Below are 12,129 nucleotides of genomic sequence, written 5' to 3' on the forward strand. Positions count from 1 at the left end.
ATTTTGAGTATCCAGTTGTTGTTGCCAATAACTATTACAGACTTGATTCTGCAATCAGTCCTCTAGAATCAATTATCAAATGTATTGCTGAATATTGCTGGAATTTCTACTGTTATTACTGCATTGTTGTTGTTGGCGCTGAGTTTATTTCTCATGTTTTTTCTGTTGTTTACTATTGTTAGCACCCTATTAGCTTTAGATTATAGATAATAATATCCAGGTAATAGTTTTATACTGTGAGTCTCCTATGGTTTTTGAAATAAAAGCATATCAGGAAATCCAATTTCCACCCCACACCTGGAAGGATCTACATTTGAAGAACACAAATGGAATGAAAGGGTGACTACTAGGGCTGAATTTGTGACTGCTTTTTATCACAACTTTGATGCTTACACCCTAGATGATTGCTTCTTAACCCTCAAAATAAGAATCAGAGAGGCTGTATGAAATAGTTCTGCCAAGGAACCCCACTTGTAGAGATTATTTCTCCTCTGCAAGTAGTTTCCATGTATATGGATGGGCTGAATAGTCCATCCAGGGATATGTCAAGGCAGTCAAAGCCTTAAATCCTACTTGAAGACATGTATATTTAGAGATTTCCAGAAGCTGCTTTACAACAAAAGATTATTTATTAAAAAAAAAACAGCGAGGGCTAATACTATGGGAATTGAAAATCCCCTGTAATAACCACTGTCGGACAACCTAATTAAAATTATTTTTCCTGTTTACTGAAGCCTTAGCCTACAAACTATGTGCTTCTACCTGCAACTTCAAAAATATCAGTATCAGAAAATGATAGCACTGAATGATATCCAATAAAAAGAGTTACAATCCATATTAGAAACCATAAATCCATGCTTAATGTTGTGATTGCATTGATAGCAACACAAGCAATTTGATAAATACAAGCACTGCACTTTGATTTTGGCAGTCGATAATAATATTACATCTTTACATTAATTTTGGTTTGAACCTGTGAAGCTCAAGGCCCAAATATAACTCCATGCTTATTGGGTTTTCATGCTCTTGACATGGCTTGGAACCTCCGCCTTGGCCACTTACAAGAATGTTTATTTGCTATAGATTTGAGTAATAGACGAAACTGACCCACCAATGCCAAAGAAAATGCCGAATACGATGAGCAAGGCATCAACAAGGATCCATATCAGAGATAATTCATGCCAACAAGCATGCAAATGAAACATAGCAGGAAATAGAAACCCTAAAATACAACTAACACTGCTCCCAATCAGAGATAAAAAGTCTGCAAATGAAGGGACCAGAATTGACACTATTGTTATCAAGAAAATCACAAGAGATCTGATCATGAAGGAAAACTCCCCTCTACTAAACCTCCCTTCTAGGACTTCATAAACAGGATTCATCATCAATGGAAATGTGAAGAAAAGGTTCAGACATAGGGCAATCTGAACAAAATAAGTGATCCAGCTTTTCCCCAAGTTTAGAGTCACCATATCTCTGGTTGCACTTCCAAAAGCAATATATCGGAATGCTCCGAAACCCCCATAAATGAGAGCAATGAAGAGAAATGCAACAGCCAAAACTCCACCAAATCTATGTTTTTTCTCCATAGCTAATTCGAGGGGAAAAATCATGCTTACCCCTTCAAATGCATAGATTTCTACACCCACTCCATAAGGAATAGCAGAGAAACCAGTAAAACCCTAAACATCTGGACCCACAATACTCAATATGTACAATACATCTTGCACCACAATAGTTAGCATTGCAGAAATGTCAACGATATTTGCAAAAATACTAGAAGGGGCCAAATGGGTAAGGGTTCGAATCCCACTCATGATGAGATCCAGTGGAAAAATGGCCCATATGAAGCCTACCTTCCTGGTAACATCCAATGAGGTAGACAAATAGACTCCATGAGGATTCAATGAGGATTCTTGGGATTTGGGATTGGGTTGTTGTTTGGATCCTGTAAACATGTAAGATAGAGTATTCCCTATGAATATGAGATAACCCACACAAACTCCTGCCATGCAGAGGACCACCATAAAATCCACCATATAAAAAGAGTTACAATCCATATTAGAAACCATAAATCCATGCTTAATGTTGTGATTGCATGGATAACAACACAAGCAATTTGATAAATACAAGCATTGCACTTTGATTTTGGCAGTCGATAATAATATTACATATTTACATTAATTTTGGTTTGAACCTGTGAAGCGCAAGGCCCTAATATAACTCCGTGCTTATTGGGTTTTCATGTTCTTGACATGTCTTAGAACCTCCGCCCTAGCCACTTACAAGAATGTTTATTTGCTACAGATTTGAGTAATAGATGAAACTGACCCACTAATGCCAAAGACAATGCCGAATACGATGAGAAAGGAATCAGCAAGGATCCATATCAGAGATAATTCATGCCAACAAGCATGCAAATGAAATAGAGCAGGAAATAGAAACCCTAAAATACAACCAATACTGCTCCCAATCAGAGATAAAAAAATCTGCAAATGAAGGGATCAGAATTGACACTATTGTTATAGAGAAAATTGCAAGAGATCTGATCATGAAGGAAAACTCCCCTCTGCTAAACCTCCCTTCTAGGACTTCATAAACAAGATTCATCATCAGTGGAAATGTGAAGAAAAGGTTCAGACATAGGGCAATCTGAAGAAAATATGTGATCCAACTTTTCCCCAAGTTCAGAGTCACCATATCTCTGGTTGCACTTCCAAAAGCAATATATTCGAATGCTCCGAAACCCCCATAAATGAGAGCAATGAAGAGAAATGCAACGGCCAAAACTCCACCAAATCTATATTTTTTCTCCATAGCTAATTCTAGGGGCAAAATCATGCTTACCCCTTCAAATGCATAGATTGCTACACCCACTCCATAACGAATAGCAGAGAAACCAGTGAAAGCCTGAACATCTGGACCCACAGTACTCAATATGGACAACAAATCTTGCACCACAATAGTTAGCATTGCAGAAATGTCAACATTATCTACAAAAATACTAAAAGGGGCCACATGGGTAAGGGTTCAAATCCCACTCATGATGAGCTCCAGTGGAAAAATGGCCCATATGAAGCCTACCTTCCTGGTAACATCCAATGAGGTAGACAAATAGACTCCATGAGGATTCAACGAGGGTTCCTTGGATTTGGGATTGGGTTGTGGTTTGGATCTTGTAAACATGTAAGACAGAGTATTCCCTTTGAATATGAGATAACCCACACAAACTCCTGCCATGCAGAGGACCACCATAAAATCCACCATATAAAAGGAGTTACAATCCATATTAGAAACCATAAATCCATGCTTAAAGCTGTGATTGCATTGATAGCAACACAAGCAATTTGATAAATACAAGCACTGCACTTTGATTTTGGCAGTCGATAATAATATTACATCTTTACATTAATTTTGGTTTGAACCTGTGAAGCTCAAGGCCCAAATATAACTCCATGCTTATTGGGTTTTCATGTTCTTGACATGGCTTGGAACCTCCACCCTGGCCACTTACAAGAATGTTTATTTGCTACAGATTTGAGTAATAGACGAAACTGACCCACCAATGCCAAAGACAATGCCGAATAAGATGAGAAAGGCATCAGCAAGGATCCATATCAGAGATAATTCATGCCAACAAGCATGCAAATGAAACAGAGCAGGAAATAGAAACCCTAAAATACAACCAATACTGCTCCCAATCAGAGATAAAAAATCTACAAATGAAGGGATTAGAATTGACACTATTGTTATCGAGAAAATCGCAAGAGATCTGATCATGAAGGAAAACTCCCCTCTGCTAAACCTCCCTTCTAGGACTTCATAAACAGGATTCATCATCAGTGGAAATGTGAAGAAAAGGTTCAGACGTAGGGAAATCTAAAAAAAATCTGTGATCCAGCTTTTCCCCAATTTCAGAGTCACCATATCTCTGGTTGCACTTCCAAAAGAAATATACTCGAATGCTCCGAAACCCCCATAAATGAGAGCAATGAAGAGAAATGCAACGAACAAAACTCCACCAAATATATGTTTTTTCTCCATAGCTAATTCTAGGGGAAAAATCATGCTTACCCCTTCAAATGCATAGATTGCTACACCCACTCCATAAGGAATAGCAGAGAAACTAGTGAAAGCCTGAACATCTGGACCCACAGTACTCAATATGGACAACACATCTTGCACCACAACAATTAGCATTGCAGAAATGTCAACGATATCTGCAAAAATACTAAAAGGGGCCAGATGGGTAAGGGTTCGAATCCCACTCATGATGAGCTCTAGTGGAAAAATGGCCCATATGAAGCCTACCTTCCTGGTAACATCCAACGAGGTAGACAAATAGACTCCATGAGGATTCAATGAGGATTCTTGGGATTTGGGATTGGGCTGTGGTTTGGATCCTATAAACATGTAAGACAGAGTATTCCCTATGAATATGAGATAACCCACACAAACTCCTGCCATGCAGAGGACCACCATAAAATCCACCATATAAAAAGAGTTACAATCCATATTAGAAACCATAAATCCATGCTTAATGTTGTGATTGCATTGATAGCAACACAAGCAATTTGATAAATACAAGCACTGCACTTTGATTTTGGCAGTCGATAATAATATTACATCTTTACATTAATTTTGGTTTGAACCTGTGAAGCTCAAGGCCCAAATATAACTCCATGCTTATTGGGTTTTCATGTTCTTGACATGGCTTGGAACCTCCGCCCTAGCCACTTACAAGAATGTTTATTTGCTACAGATTTGAGTAATAGATGAAACTGACCCACCAATGCCAAAGACAATGTCGAATACGATGAGCAAGGCATCAGCAAGGATCCATATCAGCGATAATTCATGCCAACAAGCATGCAAATGAATAAGAGCGGGAAATAGAAACCCTAAAATACAACCAATACTACTCCCAATCAGAGATAAAAAATCTGCAAATAAAGGGACCGGAATTGACACTATTGTTATCGAGAAAATCGCAAGAGATCAGATCATGAAGGAAAACTCCCCTTTGCTAAACCTCCCTTCTAGGACTTCATAAATAGGATTCATCATCCGTGGAAATGTGAAGAAAAGGTTCAGACATAGGGCAATCTGAACAAAATCTCTGATCTAGCTTTTCCCCAAGTTCAGAGTCACCATATCTCTGGTTGCACTTCCAAAAGCAATATACCTGAATGCTCTGAAACCCCCATAAATGAGAGCAATGAAGAGAAATGCAACGGCCAAAACTCCACCAAATCTATGTTTTTTCTCCATAGCTAATTCTAGGGGAAAAATCATGCTTACCCCTTCAAATGCATAGATTTCTACACCCACTCCATAAGGAATAGCAGAGAAACCAGTGAAAGCCTGAACATCTGGACCCACAGTACTCAATATGGACAACACATCTTGCACCACAACAATTAGCATTGCAGAAATGTCAACGATATCTACAAAAATACTAAAAGGGGCTAGATGGGTAAGGGTTCGAATCCCACTCATGATGAGCTCTAGTGGAAAAATGGCCCATATGAAGCCTACCTTCCTAGTAACATCCAACAAGGTAGACAAATAGACTCCATGAGGATTCAACGAGGATTATTGGGATTTGGGATTGGGTTGTGGTTTGGATCCTGTAAACATGTAAGACAAAGTATTTCCTATGAATATGAGATAACCCACACAAACTCCTGCCATGCAAAGGACCACCATAAAATCCACCATGGTTTTCCCTGTACTTCCATAAACAGCAAAGCCCAGATCTCCAAAGCTATCTATTTTCTGAAATCCTTGCCTTTTGAGGGCCCTCTTAGACCACACCAACAACATCGTGCCATAATAGGCAATGCATGCCACCAGTGCCAGTACAATAAGGCATGAGAGCCATCCAGTCTTCATGAAAGTGTAGGGAAATCCCAGCACTTCTGCTCCTACAATCGATACCATTTTCGACTTTAAATATGTCGGGATTAATGGAGGCTACAAGGAATCATAGTAGCTTCCATGAATTCAAGAAACGGTGTTAACCCCGCACCCACCCTTACCTGAACGATTCTTTCCTTCGCAGTGAGGGAAACACAGAGCAACATAAGGACCGGAGCTTCACCTACAACAGATGAGAAAATAACTAAGATAAAAGGGCATTCCCCTGAAATTTCCTTTAATTTGAGTAACATTTAGGAACTTTTCGAGAGTAGTTTAGTAATGCTAACTCTCATGTGCCGGGGGCACTAGAAGCCCAGTAATATTCAGATTTGCAACACCCACAAATATGCCTAAATTTCAACACAAACATGGGCAAAACAAGCACTACCTGCAATGGAAAAATCTCATAGAACTTACGCGTGAGAACTGGAGGAGGCGATGGTGCAGAAGAATTGGAGACCACGGCTGTTGAGTTCTTGATCTCGACACCTTTTGTAGCCATCCTGGGCTTGCTCGTTAAACCTGAAATGGACCATTTTCGACTGTAAATATGTCAGGATTAATGGAGGCTACGAGGAATTAGAGTATCTTCCATGAATTCAAGAAACGGTGTCAACCCTGCACCCACCCTTACCTGAACGATTCTTTCCTTGCAGCGAGGGAAACACAGAGCATCACAAGGACCAGAGCTTCACCTACAACAGATGAGAAACTATTTGTAATTTGTAACTATTTCCAATAATTTGTAACTGTTTTGATCGACGGTTCAAGTTTTTGTAATCGTCTAACATCTAATCGTACTGTGTCAAAGGATGACAGGTAGGCAAAAAGGGGATGAGGGAAATGCCTTACGGCGTAATTATAGTATTAAAATTGTCCATAGAGAATTGTACTTTTATATTACCATGCATGAGGGAGGAGCCTTTCCATATTTCTTTTCCTTTTGACTACTGCGTGAATCCGACCATGAGTGAGGAACCCTATTTTTATTGAAAGGGAAATTGATGAATTAGTAGAAAAAAAATTAGAAAATAAATATTTTGATATCTAGAATGTGCATTTACATTATTATATTTGTTTTTTAGATCAATGATATTTTGAAATGTTGTTATTATTGTTTTATTATTAATTTTTTTAAGTGATTATATTAAAGTAATTTATATATCGTCTTTATCATAATAATACTTTTAATATATATATATATATATATATATATATATATATATATATATATATATATATATATATATAAATAACATTATTTTTACCTTTATTCATTATTTTTTAATCAATACTTATTATAAATATGATATATTTCATCTATTTGAAATGTGAGAGATATTTAAATAATGTGTATTTGAAAAAGTAAAAATGAAAATAAATTAATAAATTAATAAAAACAATAAAATATATAATTTATAAGAGATATTTTTTCAATTAATTTTACGTGAAAAGATTAAATTCTATTTAACTAAAGAAAACATTCAAACTACTCAACTTAAAGAAAATGTCTTATAACACTTAATAGGTTAAATCAATGAAAAAAAAATCATATTTTTTCCAATTAGATGGTTTTTTTTAGGAAAGAAAAAACAAACCATAGTTTTCTATTAAAAAGTGTTTACATAAGTCTGATGGTGGTAAAAATCATCATGGACTAGAAACATAGAATATTCCATGTACATTCATCACCCAATATGTGGATATGTCTCATACTATTTCAAGAAACAAAACAATAAACTAGATATATGCCTCATCCTACAACCTTCACATAAACTATGTCCAATAAGCAATTACTAATGAAATTCAATAGAATGGGTTCATGCTTGAACTTTGGAGTGTACCCTGAAAATAAGTTTTGAAGTGAATCTCGCCCATCTAATGGCAATGACCATATTTTGATATAACACTAACCACAAAATTTTGTCCCTTGTATATATGTGCAAAGGAAATCTCTTGAAATTATTACTTCAGTTCCTTGACCATGTTCATCTAGTTGCATAATAATGGAGGGTCGAAAGTCGAGAAATCATTGATATAATCAATTATGACTTTTGAGTCACTGAAAAAAAGAATGTTAAGTTGAATCCATCTAGCACGAAGTAAAAGACTGCACGGAGCTATAACTTTAGCCTAAGAATTTGTCCTAGAACCCCAATTCTAGCTGAATTGAAAGTTTAAATCCACAGATAAAATAATTTTTGCACCAAACCCATATTCTTGTAAATTTTTGGCCCCATAAAAGAATCATGGAATATTTCTAGACAATTTATGATTTTAGAATTCTTATAATAAAATTTATGGGACATAGGGCCAATTTTTTTGAAGTATGCATAAGTGTTGTTGATAATTCTATCTAAATCACATGGATTTTTTTTTAAAGATAAAGCCATTCTAAGAATGCCATATACCCAAAAATATAAAGAATGGGAGTGTCTTATACTCCTTGAATTTCTTCTGTCATTCCTAAATGCAAGATTATATCAAAGAGAAACCACAAGATGTGGATAAGGATAATCTTTGCAAAACTTTTATCCAAAGGGTGATGACAATAGGGTATCTTAGTAGTAAATGAATAATGTCTTAATTAGATTCCTTACCCAACTAACATCTTCCAGTACCTTTGAATCCCCCTCTTGTAGAGATTCTCCCAAGTGAGAATATTGTACTTCCATGCAAGCCAACCAAAGAGATTTTAGTGGTATGTTCCATGACCAGATTGGATTGAACCAAGTATTGATTTAATGGTCTGTGGATTATAAGAAATATAATCATAAATATCCTATACTGAAATTTTGCCCTGGATAGGAATTCCACCCCACTGAAGAGAATCGATACAACTCTAGATTGTAATACCATCCTTATATAAATTGTTGGTGTAATATCCCCAAATAGAAACAAATTTCCCACTAATGCCCAATTCTGTAACATTCCTCTAGGAAGACATTATAGTTCTATAGCCACTACAAAATGAAATTGGGAGATATAAAAAATGCTCATACTCTGAAGATGAGATAATATCTCAAAAGGAAGTGTATGATCGCCATGGATATCACAAATGAGATCGAAGCCTAGCTCAACCATTGAACCGGTCCCAATCTCCCATCGTAAATTCTCAATAAGCCATTTTTTGATTTTTCATGAACCCATATCGAATTATAGAAACATTTTTAGAAAATCTGGCACCACTTTTAATCCAAGAGAGGTTTCCCATTTTTTGTTAAATATTTCTCTTGAATAATATCCTACCACATTCCCAAGTTGAAAATAACACACCATAAGGAAATGAATATCATAAAAAGATTAGAGAGCCGACAGGTGAACTGGAGGGACGGAGGCGATTGTTGAGCTAGGGTTACAGGCTTGCAGAGTTTGTTCTCCATGGAAGGACATAAAGGAGGGAGCTCCACTCCCTCCTACAAGTAGGCAGTGGCTAGCAGAGGTAAAAAACCAGTAGAAGAGGATAGGGGTCCTTCAGATGGAAGGCAAAGAAACAAGGAAGAGGAGCAGGATGGCTCTAAATCTAGGGAGAATAACAACACTAAAGAAAGTGAGGAAGAGGACAAGGAACAGGGAACAAAAGACAAAGCACAAAAGGGACCATGCAAACCCAAAACTGCAATCTCTCCCAGAGTAGTTTTGAATGATCCTGCTCTGTAGGCGCATAGGGACCACATGCAGACCTATGCAATCATTTGTAAATTCATGGGCTTATGGCCCACTGAAAAATCTTTACAAACTTGGATTAAATACCACTGGAAACCAAAAGGAAGCATAGAACTACATCTTGGGTCAAAGGGATTCTTTACCGTAGTCTTTGCAAATATTGAAGATAAGGACAGAGTGTTTGAAGGAGGGCCCTATTTTTTCGCAGCTGCAGGCCTGTATATGCAACCATGGGTTATGAATTTTGTACTAGAACATGAAACTTTTACCTCAGTCCCGGTTTGGGTTAGACTCTACTCTCTACCTCTGGATTATTGGCAACTGGAATCCTTATCTGCCATAGGAAACAATTTAGGATGTTTTTTTAAAGCTTCTGAGGCCACTAGAAGGGGAAAATACACATCCTTTGCAAGAATATGTGTGGAGATGGATCTTTCTAGAGCTCTGCCAGATGAGGTAATCTTGGAAGTGTATGGTGAAGAATGGGTGCAAAAAGTGGATTATGAACACATTACATTCAGAGGTCGCAAATGCCATGAGCATGGGCACCTATTTAGAGATTTCCCTCTCAGTAAAACAGAAAACAAAAGTAAAGCTAGTACTAGGGAAGATACAGAAAGCTTTCACAAAGTGGTCTAGAAAGGAAAAGGAAGCAAAAGGGGATCAAAGCCACATCAAATAGAACAACAACAGGCCAATCAAAATAGGTTTCAAGCACTAGAAGAGGAAGAGGTGACAACGAAAGTAGATCAGGCCAAGGGAGGTAGTCCAGTGGAGGAGGAGAATGGAGAAGATGATGAGAAAACACAAAACATCAATAAACAGAAAGAAGTTATGATGAGTGACACAGAACTAGAAATGGACCAGGAAATGACCCAAAGTGAGATGGAGATGGAAGACCACGAACTACAGGAGATTCTTGAGAAAGAGAATCTAGATCTAGAAGGATTCCTGAATCAAGGAACCAGGGAGGGAGTGGACTCGTTACCTCCAGAGGAGTTCAACAGAGTTCAACAGTTGTACATATGGAAAACTCAAACCATAGGGTTGGAAAAGCAAGGGAATAAGGAAAGGCAGGGCAACGAAGGGGTGAAAGCAATGAAAACCACACTAGGATTAGCACCCAGAAACCCAGGAAAGAAAAGAGGCAGGAAAAAGCAGAATGAGCTTCTGATGGAATGTGGAAAGCTAATGATAGACTCAGGTAAGATGAAAGACCTATCCAGTTACTCCTTCACAAATATTTAATAATGAAGTTTACTTCTTGGAATATTAAGGTTCTAGGCAGTAAAAGAAAACAAAGATTACTTAGTAATAAGATGAAACAAGCAGCTCCAGATGTGATCTTCATCCAGGAAACTAAATGTTCCATTCAAAAAATAAAAGAGATTCACAGCAAATGGCTCAATATATTTGAGTTTCTGGAAGTCAAAGTAGAGAATACAACAGGTGGAATTCTCATGCTTTGGAACCCCAAAAAAATATACATTATAGATGCAAAGGCATCTAGGGATTATCTCTCAGTGGTCATTCAACCTGTGGGAGATAAGGAAATCTACCTGGTCACAAATGTGTATGGCCCCCAAAGAATGGATGGCAAACTCAAGCTTCTTGAGTCCCTGAAGGATCTCAGGGAAAGACATACAAAAATACCTTAGATCTTAGGGGGAGATTTCAACATGGATCAAATCGTTGTCGGAGAAAAAAGGGGTACCAGAATTCTAAATAAAGAATCCTGGGCATTTCAAACCTTCATAGAAAACATGAAGCTAGTGGATATTGTTATGAGTAATGGTACCTTTACTTGGAACAATAAAAGAGGAGGAGAGTCTCAGGTTGCCTCCAAATTGGGTAGATTCATAATCTCAGAGGATCTTATGCTCAAGGACAAGGATATAGTGGAAAGATTTATCCCCTATGGAGGCTTTGATCACTGGCCGGTGCAACTGGAAATTCAGGGCATTGGTACCCCGAGGAATAGACCTTTCAGATTTGAAAACATCTGGCTCTCCCACCCAGATTTTATCAACAACATAGCCAACTGGTGGGCAGAAGATTTGAATATACAGGGCACATGAATGTTCCTTCTTCAAAAAAGACTAAAACACATTAAACTCAGGCTCAAGGAGTGGAACAAGAAGGAATATGGCAATATTTTTGAAGCAAAAAAATCTATTGAGGGGAAAATGCAGGAACTCAACCAAACCCTTATCATTGAGGGTTTTGATAAAGATAGAAGTGATCAGGCAACCAAATATCATCAAGAATGGGAGAACTTATGCAAACAAGAGGAGATTTTTTGGAGACAAAAATCCAGAGTGCAATGGCTAAAAGAAGGATAACGTAACACTATATTTTTCCACAGATTCACTATGTTGAACAGAGCTCACAACATGATTTCTTTGATCAAGGATGAGGGAGGTAACCTTCTCAATTCTCAAGAAGAAATAGAAGCAGTGCTGGTTCAGCACTTTCGCGGTATTGCACAGGAAACTTGTTCAGACAGAGAGCAATCCATCAGGGGTATATCAAGACATA

The 12,129-nt window shown here is 37.5% G+C and overlaps 1 protein-coding gene and 2 pseudogenes across 1 annotated transcript; all 3 read right to left on the reverse strand.

The window, feature by feature from the left end:
* Window positions 1–480: 480 nt before the first annotated feature.
* On the reverse strand, window positions 481–2,976 carry LOC149191355 (uncharacterized). The gene is made up of 4 exons (XM_089406621.1): window positions 2,679–2,976; window positions 1,860–2,008; window positions 1,473–1,685; window positions 481–606 (listed from the first exon to the last, which is right to left on the reverse strand). The coding sequence occupies exons 1-4, from the start codon at window positions 2,974–2,976 to the stop codon at window positions 481–483; spliced, it is 786 nt and encodes a 261-aa protein (XP_089262747.1).
* A 906-nt stretch (window positions 2,977–3,882) lies between these two features.
* On the reverse strand, window positions 3,883–4,497 carry LOC149191356 (amino acid transporter AVT3B pseudogene; annotated as a pseudogene).
* A 630-nt stretch (window positions 4,498–5,127) lies between these two features.
* On the reverse strand, window positions 5,128–5,502 carry LOC149191357 (amino acid transporter AVT3B pseudogene; annotated as a pseudogene).
* Between the last annotated feature and the right edge of the window lie 6,627 nt (window positions 5,503–12,129).

The sequence above is a fragment of the Pinus tabuliformis genome, chromosome 2_2, assembly GCF_031772625.1.
Source record: "Pinus tabuliformis cultivar Carrire ecotype Pingquan chromosome 2_2, CPIR1, whole genome shotgun sequence".
Lineage (NCBI taxonomy): Eukaryota > Viridiplantae > Streptophyta > Pinopsida > Pinales > Pinaceae > Pinus > Pinus tabuliformis.